At 48.4% G+C, this 18245-nt stretch overlaps 1 protein-coding gene across 9 annotated transcripts in view; it reads right to left on the minus strand.

Moving 5' to 3' along the window:
- Positions 1–2150: 2150 nt before the first annotated feature.
- Positions 2151–18245, minus strand: part of CRTC3 (CREB regulated transcription coactivator 3) — a 103283-nt gene continuing 87188 nt past the window's right edge. For 2 of the 9 annotated variants that reach the window (XM_067697437.1, XM_067697471.1), the window contains exons 10-15: positions 16383–16600; positions 15619–15917; positions 11489–11689; positions 11321–11401; positions 9779–9881; positions 5868–9339 (exon numbers count right to left, since the gene is read on the minus strand). In XM_067697437.1, coding sequence (XP_067553538.1) covers positions 9131–9339; positions 9779–9881; positions 11321–11401; positions 11489–11689; positions 15619–15917; positions 16383–16600 — 1111 coding nt within the window. In that variant the 3' untranslated portion in view covers positions 5868–9130. Of the gene's footprint in view, positions 2622–3392; positions 3701–4185; positions 4509–5648; positions 5841–5867; positions 9340–9778; positions 9882–11320; positions 11402–11488; positions 11690–15618; positions 15918–16382; positions 16601–18245 lie in introns of those variants that run through there. The other 7 variants (XR_010932505.1, XR_010932502.1, XR_010932503.1 and 4 more) reach the window with 7 other exon arrangements.

An 18245-nucleotide genomic window follows, 5' to 3' on the forward strand; every position in this document is an offset into this window, starting at 1 on the left:
TTGGACTTGGCTATCCTGGACAGAGTGCTGATGGAAAGAATGATATTGGGTGCCATCTAGCTGGGTACTGGGGAGTCAGAATTGAATGAGATGCAGTCCTTTCTTCAAACTGTTCACAGGCCAGAGGGAGGGCAGACTCAGCTACAAAATCAGCCCTACAGTTAATAAGTAAAGCTGTGGGCACAAAGTGCATCTCAAGCACAAAAGAGGAAATGAACAGAGAACATGTATCAGTCAACTATTGTCACAACAATGCTGCATAACAAATGACCCCATAATTCAATAACTTACTGTTACAAGCATTTATTTCCGGCTCATGTGTCTGCACACTGACTGGGGCAGCCCTGACAATTTCAGCTGGGCCTGGTTAGACTGGCTCCTGGGCATGGATTACATGGAGGTCTACCCTGCCTCTCATTCTCCTGGAACCACTAGGCCATGCAGGGAAAGGTGTGCTTGTGGCAATGGCAGAAACACGAGCGGGTGGGCTCTGCCACCAGCTCATGCCAAGGCTGTACTCCACGTTTTGTCTCCAAATATCTCATTGGCCAAAGCAAGTCACATAGCAGAGCCCAAGAGCAAAGGGGCCTGGAGGTATACCACTGCCAAAGTGGGAAGGCAGAGAAGTAAATATTTGCCAAGCAATAATCCAGAACATATAAAAGGCTTCACAGAGGAGGTGTCATTTGACCTTGGTCTTGAAGGAGAAGTTGGGTTTTTCCAGGTGAATATGGGATTAGGCACTGCTGTCAAAGGTATGAAGTGTGTGTGTGTGTGTGTGTGTGTGTGTGTGTGTGTGTGTGTTGGGGGCGGGTGCTGTTAGGGTAGTGGTGGTGGCCTGGTCACAGAGGCCCCCTGAGCCAGAAATCTGGCATGTCCTTTCTTTGAAAACAAGGCACTTCCCCGGTGGTCCAGTGGTTAAGACTCTGTGCTCCCAATGCAGGGGGCATGGGTTGGATCCCTGGTTGGGGAACTAAGATCCTACATGCTGCATGGTGCGGCCAAAAAAAAGAAAACAATACTCTCTGGGTTCCCCACCCTAGTCATTTTCTTTATTTCCAAATTCTAAGGCTTCAACTATGTGCCACCAAATACAAGTTGAAGACTCTTTTCAGCAAGGAGTCACACTGGAAAGTATTAGTGCTTGTTCCTACATTGGGGATTTATGCCAGTTTCACTGGCATAAATCAGCCGATTTTATAGCCCGCCCACCCCCTTTTCAGAATTGAGGCCTCCAACCTTGCTCCTAGCAGCCACCCCTCTTGGCTGTGACCACCAAAGCCCTCCCTGAACAGACTTCTTGGGGACAAGTCAAGTCAAACATGAGGTGAATCAAAGTCAAGAACTCAAGAATGGAGGGCTGGGAAACCCACTCTAAAAGGACTGGCAGTGAGCAGGGGACCCGCGCACGCACAGAACAGGGGCCAAACAATGGTGGGAAGGATGGTTACAGGACAGGATGCAGGTAGTTACAAACCTTGACAATGTAAAAATAAGAACTCACAACACTTGGGAGGGGGGAAGAGATAGGAAGTGGGTGAGCTCATTTCCTCATCCTAAATCCGCAGGCTGTCAAGAGATGCCATCTACAGTTGAAGCATATTTCAAGAATGAATTCAGTCCCTGGGTATTTTTCTTTCCTTTTAATTATTTGCAGCTTGGCAATTTCTTTAGTTACATTTAGGCTTCTTCTCCTTCTTTTTTTTCTCCTTATTCTTTTTTTTCTCCTTTCTGTTAAACACTTTTTCCAAAAAGAGCACGTACTGTGTGAACACTTTTTGGTAAAAATTTCCATCAATCTACCTGTCCTTTTCTCTGAATAGGTGCATAGACAGATGTCTCCCTCGATGCTTCTGGGGGTGCTGGCCTTCCAGAGCACTTGAAAATTTTCTTTTTTGTGCTCTTCAGTGTTACTGGAAGTTCTTTCTTTTTATTTATTTATTTATTTGGCTGCTGCTGGGTCTTAGTTGCAGCAAGCGGGATCTTTTAATTGCTGCATGTGGTCTCTTTTAGTTGCAGGGCTCTTTTAGTTGCAGCATGTGGGATCTAGTTCCCCCACCAGGGATCGAACCCGGGACCCCTGCATTGGGAGTCTTAACCACTGGACCACCAGGGAAGTCCCTTGAATTTCTTATAATGTGCGTTCACTATTATTGTAGAAGCAAAGCCTTTTATTTAAAAACTGAAAATACATTTCTGGAAAAGAGAAAATCGGGTGCTCCCTTCTGGCTCGTGCTTCCTGCGTGCGCTGCCGGACCGTCTGGTTCCCGGGTGGGTGAGGGGGTCAGTCCAGCCCCTGGGAGGCGTGGGTGCGTGGCCCGGGCACCGGAGGCCCGGCGGCGCCGCTTCCCCAGCTCCACCAGCACGTTTGAACCTTGGGGACCCGGCCGCGTGCAGGGTCTGTGCTCCATGTGTCGCCGGGTGACTCTGTGCTGCTCTGGGCCTGCTTCCTCATCCGGAAACCCGAGAAGCCATCCTTGGCCTGCCTCACGTCCAGGCTGCTGTGAGGGATGTGTGATTTGCAGGGTCTGAGTGTTCACAGTGGAGCGGTCACTAGAGAGACATTAATACACTCTGCCATCATAGGATTCGATTCTAAGCCACGGTGCCGCCACCCCAGGCTAAAGGTTAAATTGGAGAGGAGAGGGTCAGGTGGCACTGCCGGCTTTTTCCAGGTCCCAACAGCCACTCTATGCTGCAGCGCCATCTAGTGTCCACATGGGGACACAGGCCCATATAACTGGCTTAGGGTAAAATTTCCATACTTGCAAATGGTGAAGGGCTCATTAGGCAAACAGGACCTAAATACGACCAGTTTAAAACACTCCTCCCCATACAAAGGTTTGGTATTTCAAAGCAAGCATTATACAAATTCAGCACTTACAAAGATGTGCGCATCCTTTGTTTGAAAGGACAGCAAATTCGTGCAACAAGTGATATTTATAATAATTGACATTTCTTGAGTGTTTACGATGTGCTTGGCACAATTCTAAGTGCTTTCATTATGAGTTCATTGCACCCTCTACAAAGCTGTGAAACCAGGGTGGGGTTGGAGGTACTTATTGTTTCGCTTTAAGATAAGAACCCTGGGGCACACAAAGGTAAAAGTAAAACCTGTCACTCTGCTAATTTCTGAGGGGAGGCAGAGGCTGCCTAGTGGGCCAGGGAGGAGGAGGGAGCCAAATGGGAAGCTACTGCCAGGCTCAGGAGAGGGAGAATGGGGGCTGAGGCAGCCCTTAGGGACTCAGGCTGGATCTGAGGGGAGGAGGAGAGCTATGCGGAAGGGCTCGCTCTCCAGCTTGAGCATCAGGGTAGTTAGAGGCTGTGATCCGAGAGGGCGGACAGTAGTTAGCAGTTTGAACATATTTACAGTAAGTCCCCTACATACAAACCTGCAAATTGCGAACTTTCAAAGAGGCAAACATATATCTGGTTGCAGCAAGGAACCTGTGCCATCAGCGTCTGGTGTGAGTGAAATTGCAGCTCGCCCTTCGACTCCTATTGCTGACGATCCTTCAGCTCTACCGTCTCCCACCTCCTCTCCCTCCTCCAGTCAGTAACTCTTCTTGCCTGTTCACTCGATGCCAGCCCCTGGATGCCAGCTGTTGTACTGTACTACTGTACTTCTCAAGGTTCTGTACTGTAAGATTAAACATGTTTTCTTTGGGCTTCCCTGGTGGCGCAGTGGTTAAGAATCCGCCTGCCAATGCAGGGGGCACAGGTTCAAGCCCTTGTCTGGGAAGACCCCACAGGCCGCGGAGCAACTAAGCCCATGCGCCACAACTACTAAGCCTGCGCTCTAGAGCCTGCGAGCCACAACTACTGAGCCCGCGAACCACAACTACTGAGCCCATGCACCTAGAGCCCGTGCACCACAAGAGAAGCCACCGCAGTGAGAAGCCCGCGCACCCTGTGCACCGCAATGAAGAGTAGCCCCCACTCGCCGCAACTAGAGAAAGCCCGCGCGCAGCAACAAAGACCCAAGGCAGCCAAAAATAAATAAAATTTTTTTTAAGTTCTATTGTTTGTTTTTGTTTTTTTATGTATTATTTGTGTGAAGAGTATGATAAACCTATTACAGTACAGTACGATATAGCTGATTGTGTTTGTTGTGTACCTAGGCTAACTTTGTTGGACTGCGAATGAGCTCTCGGAATGGAACTTGCTCGTATGTAGGGGACTTACTGTATTGAGCACCTACTACATGCCAGGCACCGTGGCTGTAGAATTCAGGTAGAAGACACGGCCCCTGTCCTTGCAGAGTCGAGAGCCCCGTGGGGAAGGCCGGTGTCCCAGGTGATGATGAACGCTTGCCGGTGTCCACAGACCCGTGAAGGATGGTGCAGCGGGCCGCACGGGGTGGAGTGCGGGTGGGCCTGCGCTGACAGGCACGTGGGGTAGGAGGCTGGATGTGGGAAGTCATCAGCTTGGAGGTGACGGCCTGGGGACAGTGGGTCTGAGAGAGGAGATGGCAGGGGAGGAGAGTACACATCGGAGATGGATATGCCCTGAGAGAACAAGAGGAAAAGGATTTACTAGAGCTGGAGAGAGGATCTGGGGGGAAAGGGAGCGGCCTCAGGGCTCAAATGTCAGGGGAGGGCCAAGGAGGAGAGGGACTGGACAGGCCAGAGGAGTTGAGAAGGGAGCTGAGCATGAGCGACTCTTCCAGGAAGGGAGGGAGGGAGGCAGGGCCATGGTTGGAGGAGAGTGTTGTTTCATTGTTTGTTTTTAGCAAGGAGGAGACCATCTACAGGCTGAGGGGAAAGAGCCACTGGAGAGGATGAGAAGGAGGCCTGGCGGAGGGCAGGGAATCCTTGGAGGGAGCACAGATCAATCACACATGAAAAAGGAGAACCAGGTAAGGCAGAGGGGAAGGTGGGAAGGATGGGTATAGATTTGGGCAAGTTTACCAGGAAAAAGAATGGAGTGGGGAGCAGGTGGGAGCAGCTGGGACGCGGAGGGAGCTGCCCCCTGAGGGCTTGGAGTTCCTGCTCATGAGGAGAGCAGGGCCCTGATGAGGGCCTTGAGGAGAGGAGAGGTCTGGAGTGCCCCTGGATGGCAGGAGAGGGACGGGGTTAAGGGACAGTGTGTGGTGGCTGGTTCTGGCAGGACTCCTGGCAGAGAAATTTTCAGGATCAGAGCAGAGGAGGGCTGGTGAGGGTGTCATGAAGGCCTCTGACCCCGTGGGCTAGGCCGGGGAAGGAAGGGACAGGAGAGGACAGGCAGACTGAGAGGAGGGACAAGGAACAGAATCCTCGGTTGGGTCAAATAACAGGGTGTGTGTGGACCAGAGTAGAGATGGTGGCTCAGGAAGCTGGGGTCAGAGAAGGGATTTCTAGGATTTCAGAAGAGTCACCTTTATGACAAGCCCTGCATGTGGCTGGGGAAGTGGGTCTCTGAAGGCAGCCGAGGCTGTTTGCTGTTGGATAGGCTGGGGCTGTGGGCCCTGCTGGGACATGGGGAGGGGGTCTGGGGGTAGAAAACAGAGTCCAAGTCTTTGGTGAAACGGGAGAAAGGGCTAAAGACCCCGTACATGAGGCAGAGTAGCATCAGTGGCCTGAACCTCAGAAGGGGAGGGGTGTTAGGGGAGGGCAGGCGGGGGGTCTGGAAGGGGCGCCAGCAGGGGGAGCAGAATCCTGAGCCCCTACAATGATGTCTCTGTCCTGGGTCCACGCGGCTTCAAAGGAACAGCGTGCCTCCACTTCCTTCTGAACTTCTCTCAGGACTGGGCGCAACAGCAAGTATTAAGAACACGTGAGAAGCGGGCCACGGACCAGAAATCTCTAACTGCAGGCTGAGCTGAGCGAGGAGGGCTCTCCGCCAGTTCACCTCACCCGAGGCTGAAGAAAAACACCAAATGCACAAACAACCTTATTGTGCTGCTTTTAATTACGAAAGATGTAAAATGACGCATTATAAAACTTGGAAGCTACTTTGTACAAATTCCAATCTTTAAATATTGTTTAACAAGGAACCTGGGAACTAGGATACTGGCGGGAAGTCTGATTAGTTGCTGTGATGGTTCCATCACGAAGCAGTGGAAGACACACGCTCGGAACCGTCTGTGCATGAATCAGAAGAGCGATGAGAGGCGGAGTTGGAAATGTCTTCAAATATGCAAATGGACTGGAATATAGATTTCAGCTCGGGTAATATACAGTAGACTTAGGAGAAATGAAACAGGACAATGGAGAATTCATGTTGATCTTGACATCATCAAAGTTTCTCCTGACACTGTATGTCCTGAAAACCACAAACGTACAGAAGGGAAAAATAGAAAATACAGATAGGTTTTTAGTGCTATGCTGTTTAACTGCTAGTAAATGAAAGTAGTACAACCATCGATTTCTTGTGAAAAACTAAATACTGAAAAATAGTTTACTCTGAAGTCTGCAGCCACTTCAGATGCCGAGGACCACGCCTGGTTTGTTGCGAAGGCAGCAGCGAGAAGGTCAGGGCGACTCCTGTCCATGGGTGTCCTTGACACCATGTAAGCAACGTGGGTTATATAATGCCCAAAACCTTTTCACAGGAAAAGATGGGATGGATGGACCTCAGGACAAATTGAATTCAGTGCTAAACCTCACTGTCATCATTATATTACCCCAAACAAGTCACTTTTCCCAGGAGCCTCCATTTCCACGAGTCCCTGGTGAATGCCCAGGGGGAGCACACTTCGTCCTGTAGGTCTCAGGGTCTCCAGCTGTAAGACTGGGCTGCTGTGCAAAGAGAGTTGGGACCCTGACACTAGTGATCCCCGTGGGTAAGGCACTGTGTAAAGAGCAGATTATCCTGGAACCTCCATTGTTCAAAAAAAACCTCTGAGAACATCAGCACTCCTCCCTGTCTGAAAGGCCAGATCGGATCTGGGGGGCTCTGACAGAGGAAGGCAGCCAGGATCTGGCTTCTTACGGCACACTGGGGTGCTGGGTACGATGAAAGGCCCTTTTACTTTAACAAAAAGTCACTGCCCTCTGAGATTGGGAAGTTTAACTGGAAATATGGCTTCGAAGGGGAGGCCAACTGCCTCTCCCTGAGCCAGAGCTCAGGCAGGGAGGACTCTGGTTTGACTTCCTAATTCAGTAGCAGGGGTTCAGGATGAACGTGAGGTGGGAAGACTTGGGCTCCACAGTGAAGATGGAGCAGTGCACGATCGAGGTTACTGGAAAGACTGGAGGGAAGGGATCCCCCTGAAGACAGAAGGAAATGGGACAAGGTCTAGAGAGGTTAACAGCCCAGGACGCTGTGACAGACCCCTCCGGCCACCAGGCACACGTGTCAGATTCAGACCCACAAGGTGCAGCCTTGCTTCTTTGGGTGGGAGCAGTCTGGACCCTTCAGCAACACCCCTGGTGTCTCCTGGAAGGACACCGGCTGTCTGGGCAAAGGCTCCGGCATCTTCATCCCTCCTTCAGTGTGTCTGTCCTCTCTGTGCTGTCTACCCATGCCCGCATTTGGCCCCGTTGCCCACCCTCCTCCCCAGACGGCTTCCAATCCCACCCATCATGTTTCTGGTCAAGGGCTGGCCTGGACTAAGTCAGAGGGGGCAGGTGGTGGTGGAAACACAGTAATACTGTTTTGTGCTAAGAAACTGATGACTAATGATGGTTTCATAAATTAGGCCTTCATTTTACTATAGACTATTTCTTCAACCTCAGAGAATGAATCTCTTCCTAACACAATCAAGAGCAAAACCTGGGTCTGAGAGGGAAGATCTTTTGAGGTGGCCAGGACCCCCGAGGTCCCGGCAGGTGGGAGGCCTCAGTTTGCTGAACCACTGTGGATGCACTCAGAAGACAGTTTCCACCTACCTGCATACTCTGGAGGAGAACAGGGCGTGCAGTCTAACCGTGGATTTGGTCACCTAGTGTTAAAAGCATATTAAAGTGCGTGCTTAACTTAACCACAGGCACAAGTGTTAGAAAAGCTGAAGCTCTGAGAAGATTTGGTAAGGAACAGAAACAGTGAAAGATTAGACTGCCTCACAGCAAAGCAGATTCATTCATTCGTGCATTCATTCACTCACTCACGTGTGCATTCAACGCACGGTTCTGCAGCACCTGCCCAGCGCCAGGCACTTGTTAGGTGCTAGGGGTTCGATGATGACTAAGGCACAGTCCCTGCCCTCAAGGAGCTTACGGTCTAGTGGGGTTATATGAACCACCCCCATTCCACAGAGAAACAGCTTCCCTTTGCTGCTGCGCAGCTGCTGGGTGGGCCCAATCCAGACCTCCAGCCACCCCCTCCAGCTGGTCTGTAGAGAGGGAGGCCTGTACGGTCCAGAACTTGTCTGGAGGACTTCGTGTGTCTCTGAGATAACTGCAGCCCCCTTTCTCTCTTCCCCAGCCTCTAAGAAGAAGCACCGTTCTCTTCAGGCTCATCTATCACCAGGGGATTTTTTTTTTTTTTTCAGTGACTGAATAAAATAGTCTTCCTTTTCCTCTTGTCCATAGGAAAAGGGGTTCTGAAGCAGCAGAAAAGAGATTACAAACTGAGGGGGGGGGGGACAAATTAGAATTCAGTTTGCTTAACTCAAGTCTGTTCTTGGACTTGTGGTAAAAAGCCTTCTTCATGTTAGAATTGAGGCCTCTGAGAGAGCCCTGGCCCTCCGCTCTGCCCTGGAACATCCTGCCGCCGCTGAGGCACGATGGCTGGATCAGAGAAGGCATCGTGGGGCTGTGGTACCGTTGCTGGATGCTGAGCGAACTTCCGAAGGCCTGTGGCCCCTAACCGCCCCCCACTCCGGGTCCTTTCTTCAGTGTTGATTGAGATCAGTGGTTCTGAGCACTACACAAGGCTACTGAGGCCTCTCGCTATATTTTTACACATTGACCCATTAGATGGCCAGTAAAAGATGTAACGGTTGTGGTGACGACCAATTCATCGGAAGCCCCAGAGCAGCCTGCCCGCAGCAACAGGACCTGTGCCGCAGGCCTGAGGGGCGGCGCCCAGCTCTGTGGTCTAGAATGAGCCACGGCGTCTGAGATGGGACCTTGTCTGCGAGCTGGGAGCCAAGGAATTGGTTCTTTCCGTGTCAGAGCCCGTGATAACTAACGCCCAGGGCTGCAGCTGGCTCCGTCCTATTCCGTTCTGTCTCAGAAACAAGCCCTCCCGCCCCGTTCCTTTCTGTTCACAGTCGGTCAGCTCGAAGTGCCTCTTCAATAGAGGGGTCGAGCAGGCCCAGGCTGGAATCACTTAGCATGCTGAGTCCGTCCAGGCTCAGGGGTTCGATCTGGAGCTCTTCTTCCAATGGAAACGGAGTGTCCACGTTTAGGTTGACCTCGGGCATGCCTGCCAGAGCACTGCCGAGGTCTTTGAACAGGCTGGTGCTCGAGTCCTCTGGAAAGGGCAGCGGGAGAGGAAAACAATGCGGATTAGGAGGCGTGAGGGCCCAGGTCACTAAGAGGACACAACTGATGACAACCCCCAAAATGCCGTTCCTGTCATCTTCCCAACCAGGACAGTCATCACCTGTGTCCCAACCACTCCTGGGCCTACGGTTTTGCTCTGGAATCTATGTTCTTTTCAGTCAGTCCCACAACTCCCAGTTTGGCAGGTTTTCTCCCTCGGAACAGTTGTCAATCACAGGAAGTTACGTAGTTCGGAAAAGACTTGGGTCACCAGGCCCCTTCCCTACTGCCTCACAGTCTCTGGGGCTGGACACCTGCATCTCAGAAAGGTAAAGTTTCATTTTCTGCTTCATATAATGTTATGTTGTCTAAACTATCTTACAGTGGTATCTGTAGAAACACAGTGAAATAAAAGAAGCAGCACTCACCTGTCAGGATGGTGTTTGGGAAATTCCCGCAGTTGGAATACAGGTTTGGTCTCAAATGAAAGGAGTCCTGTGGTTCTCGGGGACACTGTTGCACCAGGGGCACCTGGAAGCAACAAAGGTCACGTTGTAAGGGACGGTCTCTGTTTCCAAGGACAGAACAGTGCAGTGTGCTCCCGGAGCAAAACCAGACGTGAACGCTCTCTTACAGTCCCTTCTCTCTAGGATCCCAGAGTGCCTGGCCGCTGTGACAGCCTACACAGAACATTCTGCTCAGGCAGGGGGATGCTGCGGTAGAGGAGGGGTCCCTGAGGGCCACACTTGTCCCTGTTTGCACACTGCCTGGCCCTCTATCCCATCCCAGGAGACACCACTGGCCATGGTTTCTGCAGGCCCTCTGGTCTCAGCCACCTCCCCTGCTCAGCACACAAAGGCCTCTGGAAACTACCACCTGTGGAGCCCTTCAAAGGCCCTGTCTGTAACCAAGGAAGTGATGGGCTCTTTTCCTCTCTGGTTTCTAGAAAAATGAGAAAGCAGAACCTTCTCCTTCTCTCACTCAGAGGGAGGAACCACAGGCAAGCCCCTCTTTGTGAGAAAGCCTCTATGAGGATGGGTTAGAACTGGCGCCTACTTTATTTTTTTTATTTTTATTTTTTTGTTAATGAAAATTTATTAACTATATAACCTTTGAGTACCAGAGAAACTTCAATATGTACAGATCACCATGAAGTTCCCAGTTTCTGGGGCCTACTTTAGGTGCCGTTCCTGAAATTAATTTTTAAACCATTTAAAAAAATCTTTCAAAAGTAGGAGTTTCCATCATTTTTTCAGAAACACATTGACTCACCTAGACTCAAATGGCTTCTTTAGAAATTGGGGAGGCAGGGACTATTGGTTCTTACCACGAGGCTTCCCCATGGCCTATTCAGGAAACATCTGTCTTTATTTATTTTACTGTTATTATTATTAAGTTCTGGAAAGTGCTCTTCCTTCTCTCCATAATATATCCTGGAGCCCAAACCATAATTATTGAATATTATAAATTCTAGGGATATTAAAAAATGGTCTGTGTTAGGGAGAAACTAAAAAGCAAAAGAAAAAGCCTGAATGAAAGTACCTTCAGGATTGACCCCTGCCCCAGCCAGGACGAGCTCCCAGGAGGCCACACACTGTGCAGGGCACAGCAACTCAGGCCGAGGCAAAGCCCCTCCCTGGGTCTGAGTCTCCTCAACATGATAGATAGATCTGTGAATTGCTACGGTTCCTTCCAGCATCAATGACTCTACAATTCTATGGCTAGAGTGTCATCACAAGTCTTCTACCACTTGTTCAAACAGGTCCTCTGCTGAGGCCTGACAATTAACTAAGGCAGCCAGCACCAGCCTCTAGGGCTCGGGGCGGTGCCAGGCTCTCCTAGCCGCTGAGCACACCTGAGGTCAGAGAAGTGCAGTACCAAGTCTGTTTGGTGTGGGTTCCACGCACGGAAGAGGCCTGACTGTGGCAGTTCCTGCTCCGAGGAAGAGGCAGGCCCTGGCGACCACTCACCTGCTGAGGAAAGGCTGGGCCTGGCCTCATGGACGGCTGGTCAAAGCTCACATCTGGGAAGAAGTTGGTCAAAGATGAGCCCTTCAGGAAAGAAGGAGGGGACCATTTAGCTTGGAACTTGGGGCGACCTAAGCGTTCCCTCCTCCTGGTGTTCCCGGTGGGACTCACCTGGGCCGCGAGGAGCTGGAAGTCTGACTGGGGCAGCGATGGGGCTGCCTGGGGCTGCTGAGCAGCGGGCTCCTGGGTGTGGGGCTGCTGCAGCAGAGGCTGGGGGAGGTCCTGGGGCGTGGGGTAAGGAGGCGGGGGTGACACTTGGGCTTGAGCTTCTGTGGGCAGGAAGGAGAGCGGGCTTCGATCTGAGGACACCATCTGAAAAACAAAGCCACCAACTACTTAGCTTCTGAGTTTCTAGCAGTAAGTCCTTTATGATTAGGAAATGTCAAAGTGAGGAAAAACCCTGAGATTTTCCTCACCCTGATAGTCTATACTATGCTCTGAGAAGCCCAGTTCTGTATCCTTCAAAGTATATCTCAAATCTCACTTCCCCACAAAACATTTTCCATTCAACGACAATTTCTATTGTCTTAAAAAACAAACAAAACAAAACCCAGCCAAGTTAACCAGTTTCATCTCAGTTTTCTCAGTGAAAATCATGTTTGTTTTTTCACAGCCAAAAGTTCTGGTTAAAAATGGAAGACTGAAAAAAGCATTTAGCTCTGCTGTCTCCCAAAACTCTCCTAAAACCCCTAAAACAACATTAAACAACCATAAACATTAATAAACAACACTAAAACATAAACAACATGAAAGGATAAGTAACAACACGAGGACAAAGATAATGAGAAAGAAGAAAATGGCAACAAAATTTGGAAAATGAAAAGCAGATGGACAAGTAGTAGCAGGCTGAGCAGAGCTGAGAAAGCCAAATGCTAAGCTGGCAGTGGGGAAAATCAAGAGACACTCTGGTTTACATCACAGAATCCCTAAAGGGGTCTGGAACCGGGGCAGCAGGCAGCAGCGGGTGAAGATGGAGCTAAACCTGGAGGAGCTCGTGGGCAGCAGTTAGGTTCCAGGACCCTTGCACGGCGGGAGACTGAGGGCTGTGCTCTGGAGAGAGTACAGCTCAGGGTCTCTGGCTGGGGTGCACCAGACCCTAGAAGGCGAGGCACTCCTGAAAACACAGGGCTTATGAGAAAGCCCACTATCGCATCTTGAGTCCTCCACCTCTCTTTCCCAACTCAGCTCTCAGAGTGCTGGGATCCAGGCACATGCCAGGAGCAAGATCGGGATAGCATCCTTTGGGGATCTGACCAGGCTGGGAGAAAATCCAACTTATGACACCAGATGTTCCCTAAGGAAATGGCTGAGCTAGATCACTCTACCATGAAGACCATACTCAACAAGCCCACCCACCTACACAGAGCTTCCAATCAGTTTTTGTGTGTGTCTGTCCTGTTCATAAACACGAGCAGGGTGCCAAGGATCACCAGACCATGAGGAAAGCATGTGAATGAAAGTCAGAGACCCAAGCAGACAAACTGAGAAAAGAAACTTGGAGAAGTCTATGTAGGAAGAAGGAGTCATGAAAAACAACATTATCATTATAATATTTAGAGCTATTAAAAAATCCTTATCTGTTAGAAATACATATTAAACTATTTGTAATATGTACCTCCATATACATTTTTTTAAAGTAGGGATATGGAGGACTTCCCTGGTGGTCCAGTGGTTAAGACTCCACACTTCCAATGCAAGGGGCGTGGGCTCGATCCCTGGTTGGGGAACTTAGACTCCACGTGCCGTGCGGCACAGCCAAAACATATATACATATAAAAAAAAGTAGGGATACGGATAAAACAAGATTATAAAAATGCTGATGATTGTTGAGGCTAGATGATGGGTATAGAGGATTCATTATATTATGTTCTCTACTTCTATGTAATTTGGAAAATTCGTATTACAAAAAATAAAAATAAAAGAAACCGGAATAAAAATTACCACTAAAAACCTCAAAGAGATCAAAGATGATATGGCGTCCATGGAATAAGTATGACGCTATAAAAAAGGAACATTCAGAGAAGAAGAACAAAAAAATTCTTGGCAATTTAGAAGTATGAGAGCAGACATGAAAACCTCAACATAAGCATGGAAAATAATGGTGAGAAACTCTTTCAGAAAGAAGAGAAAAAAGACAGAGAGAGAAAAGAGGAGAGAAAAATAAGACGTTAGAGGAAAAGTACAGGACATCCAACATTCATACATTCAAGAGAAAACAGAGAAAACTGAAGAGAAGAAATCGTTGAAGAAATAATTAAGGAAAATTTCCCAGAAATGAAGGCAATGAGTTTCCAGATTGAAGAAACTCACCAAAGAGCCAGACTCATATCAAGCCACATTATCTTCAAGTTTCAGAACACTAGGGACAAAAAGAAGATCCCACAAGCCTCTCGAGGGGAAAAAAAAGGAGATTTAATTCAAAGTATTAAGAATCAGAATGGGAAAAAAAAAAAAAGAAAAGAATCAGAATGTCATTGGAATTCTCAATAGCAGCTCTAGAAACTAAAAGGCAATGGATTAATACCTTCAAAATTTCAAGAGAAAATTATTTAAAATTTGAATTCTATGCTTAGCCAATTATTAGTTAAATGGTGGGCAGAATGAAGACATGGTGAAGTCACACCAGGTCACATGTACTCTTTCTTGTAAAGCTACTAGAGGATTCATTTTTAACTGTATTGAGAGGAGATCTACCCAACCCTGAGAGTTTGGGATTGAATAAGTAATACATACAGAGAAAAAAGTAAGACATTTATTAACTCCCAGGAGAAAAAGATGTTCATTTTGTTATTTCACAGTAAACTATGGTTCAACTCTGATTGCATTATTATAACCATGAAAACACTAAACACTGAGTATTGCTCTAAACAAAACTATAATAAACCACATTGTGAAGATGAGGAGGGTGAGTAGGAAATACGTGTGGGGAGTGGGGAGTGAGAGGATTGGGGGAGTTGAAAGAGAACTAACCCCTAATCTTCCATGGTAGGATGTCATTAGATAGTACCTAACACTAAAAATCTAGAACAAAATAAGCATGAAATAATGCTGATATACCAAAGAGAGTAGCTAAAATGGTCAAAAGTAGCCATCTCCAGGCAGTGAGAAATATGGCTAGTCGGGGAGGGAGGGGAAGACAACTGTAATTTCGCAACAAGCCCTTTAGAAGTATTTGACTTTTTAAATTATGTGCACGAATAACACTGATTTTAAAAAAAATATTTTAAAATATTAAGCAAACAAAAATATCTTTAAAAGGATGCTTTTTATCTCTCCTTAAAATGTAACTAGAAAGAAGGAGTAATATTTTTATATCCTATAAAATAATCGTGCAAAATAGAACTAAAGGCAATCCAATAACATGAAAATAAGCACTAAAAAAACAATTATGAAATACCCTCTTACCCTCTCCCGAAAGGGATTACTCATATAATAAAAATCCCGTAGCTACTAATTGGTAAAGAGTGACTAATAACTGGACCTGCTAACTCCTTCTGCTGTGCTCTGTCAACTCTTTCTTGCTAAATCATTACTCATTTATAGTGAAGTGGTAAGTGATGTTAGTATCTAGAGAGTGACCAACAGGTTAAAAACATATTCATTCATGATGGTAGTAAGAGCCACCCTAAGAACTTAGAATAGAAACAAAGTCAACAAGTCAAAATATGACCTTCCCACCCTAAATTTCTGTCACAGGCTTGTGACTTCAAAATGTGCCTCTTTCTAAACAGATTTATTTGGGTCCTTTTACAGAGATATGATCCTATTGTACCTAGTATTTCATCAACAATAGAAGTATTGTTGATGAAATCTGTTGCTGTAATTAGGGAAGAGGTCTAATCCAATATCAAAGCTTCAGGAAGGTATTTAAATGTCTTCCATGGCTTTCCTCTGTGGCTCAAAGTGCTCATAGAGTCAATTATTGATTTTCCATACCAAATTTAAAATCCCAACCTGGCTTCCCTTAGCTATTTCAGACATGCCTGGATTGCGCCCTCTACACCCGACCCTTCCCTCCAGCTCCAACTTCACCAGAGTACTGCAAACTGTTCAGCGTTTGCTTAAGAGCAATCAACACAACAAATCTGCTGTTGGAAAATCATTAGTGCGTTCTGAATCATTTGATTTCGCACAGAAGTGAGAACTGACCGCATTTCAGACCTCAACAGACAGCGCTCGGTGTGAGGACCTAATCCAATTCCTAACTGCTTCAGTCTGTTTCACTGTTCGTTTGCTTTTACCTGCGAGGCAGGATACGGCTTCAGTGGGCTGGTTGAAGAGAGCTGTCGGCTGAAACTTTGATGCGCTTCGGGGCCAGGAGAAAGCGTGAGAGGGCTGACGGGAGGCTGCCTACGCCGAGAGGGGCCACTCAGGTTTGTGGTGGAAAGAGACGGGTTGCTAAGGGAGAAGAGACGGAGCGAAGAGTGAAGCGCAGAGGCGTTGGGAGCAGATGCCTGTGGGCGGCTGTTTAGGGAAGAGGAAAGCGCTGTCTTATTGAGCGTGGCCTGGATGGAGGGGTTGCTTCGAGAACTCTGCAGACCTAGAAGACAACACATTCACAAGTTACTTGTCATAATTTCAGACCAAATCTTCTGTTTTCCAAAGATTAGAGAAAACTCGACTTCCTACTATTTGTATTTGATGATGATTCTGTATGAGAAGGAGCTCTGGGCAACTCTCCTACTGAAAATGGTACCAACGGCAAAGAAAAGGTACACTCAGACTGAGAGGGACGATGCCATCAAGATGAGAATGGCTTTTTCTCAGGAAGGAGACTGTGTAAATCACACTGGGAGAGCAGGACTAGGTAAGCGGGGTGGGGGCAGCAGAGGTGAATGTTCAGTGTACTCTGTTCCCACCCAAGGAATAGACCCCAGGGCTGGACAACCAGTTCCGCGCAGGGCCCCTGGAAGCCTCTGTCCAGTGTACCACCTGGCCAGGTACCACCTATGGTTAAGCCACCAGGGGACACAGACAAGGTCCTTATGGAGTGGGGAATACTTACCAGAAGAGCTTCTTATGCCCAGGTGAGTCATGGCAGCGGGAAGGTTGCCCACACTGTTCCCCACACTCATACTACCAAAGAGGTGGTCACTGGTGTCCAGGGAGGCAGGCAGGGGCACTGAGTAGTGGAGGTTGGTTAGATCTGGCAACGACCCCCCAGTGTTCAGGGTTCCCAGAAAGGGTGAGAGGCCCATGTTTTGACCACTGTGTGGAAAAGCGCTGAAAAAAGAAAGATAAGTATTACTTTCTAAAATGCATTCCGCTGCTCTGGGGAATAGGACATGTATGATACTTTTCCTTGTTCAATAAAAACAGTTGGAGCCAAAGATCTAAGTCCTTGTGTAGACTCTGCCTCTTCCTTGTCCCGAAAACTTGCATCCTTGGCTTAACCTCTCTGAAGTGCGATTTGCTTACCTGGTATGTTGGACTAAGGATGCCCACGTTACAGGAATATTTTCCGAGATAAGAGTAGATTATTGATGCAAAAGTACTTTGAACATTATAAAGCACTATATAAAATGCGAGGCACTGCTTTCTATTTATTCCGTTCCTTTTGCTACATTGCTAAATTATCTTTCCTACCAAAAAAAGTATCTCTGTATCAACCAGATGCCTTCCAAGATGTATTTTTTCAATTACAGTTTTCATAAACTTTAAAGTGAGAAAGAGATGTGACCATTCCTTTGTCAGAATCTGTTGGGTGGTCACTCTGTGCCCAGGCACTGGGCTAACTGCTGGAGGTGGGATGATGAATGAGCAGGGTGTGTGCAGGCCTGGAGCAAGAGTACAAACGGAGGCCTAGTACACCGTCTAGTTTAAATTTTTTAAAGTTATAAATCAAATCAATAAATCTTTAAATGAATTATGTTCTATGTTTCTGTCTTGACAAATTGTACCTTTGTAATAGCCTGGAAGGCCAGATTCAAGTTCAGAATTCTCCGACTCCTTGGAGCTCCACACTAGAACGTGCAGAGAGGCAGCCCCGACCCTCAGTCCATGCCACCATCTCTCCCCCCAGCCCTGTTCTGCACCGCAGGGCATGCTTATGGATATCCCAGCCTAGGGGCCAGCTCTGGCCAAGTTCCGCATCCCCTGTGGCTCCTTGGACTCCTTACTCCACGGGAGCAGAGACCTCTGAAGTGTGGGCCCAGGGAGGGGCTGCGTGGCCCAGGCTGAGGGGGCACTGCTCTTAGAGCTCACGGGCAGGCCAGAGACAGACCGGTAAGGCAAGCGATTGCAGTACGGCAGGAAGCTCGCTGGGCCAGGTCTGATACAAGTGACGCTGGGAACGCAGAAGCAGGAGTTGGGGTTGTGAGGATGGGTGGGGAAGGGAAGCCTTGACCAAGCACATGACCCTGTGCACATGGAACTGCAAGCAGCGCAGCACGGCCAAGGTGTCGGGGCAGAGTGGGGAACAGGGGACAGGAGATGAGGTGGGGGAGGCAGGTAAGGGAGAAAACAAGGGCATGATGACATGATGCTCTGAAGAGTCTGGGTCAGGGAAGGCAGGAGACAGGGAGCCCAGGATTAAGCTGGAGCATCAGAATCACATTTTAGAAACGCCACTGTGGTTGCAGCGTGGAGGATGGCTTAAGGGGGCAGAAAGAGAGGGGCGGGGAACCAGTCAGAAGCGCCTGTGTGGTTCAGGTATGATCTAGGAAGAGAACAAAGAGGCTGAAGAGGAGGAGAATGGTTGGAGGAAGTGCCGTTAGCCAGGAATGGGGCGGCAGGGAGAGATTATGAATTCGATTGAGGACACTGGACTCAATACAGCATACACCAGCAGAGTGCCTCCCGGGTGCCAGCCACTGGCATTAGGGCCTCAAGAGACTCGGACAGAGCAGAGAGAAAGAGCCATAAAGAA

Source organism: Pseudorca crassidens, chromosome 1, assembly GCF_039906515.1.
Source record: "Pseudorca crassidens isolate mPseCra1 chromosome 1, mPseCra1.hap1, whole genome shotgun sequence".
Taxonomy (NCBI): domain Eukaryota; kingdom Metazoa; phylum Chordata; class Mammalia; order Artiodactyla; family Delphinidae; genus Pseudorca; species Pseudorca crassidens.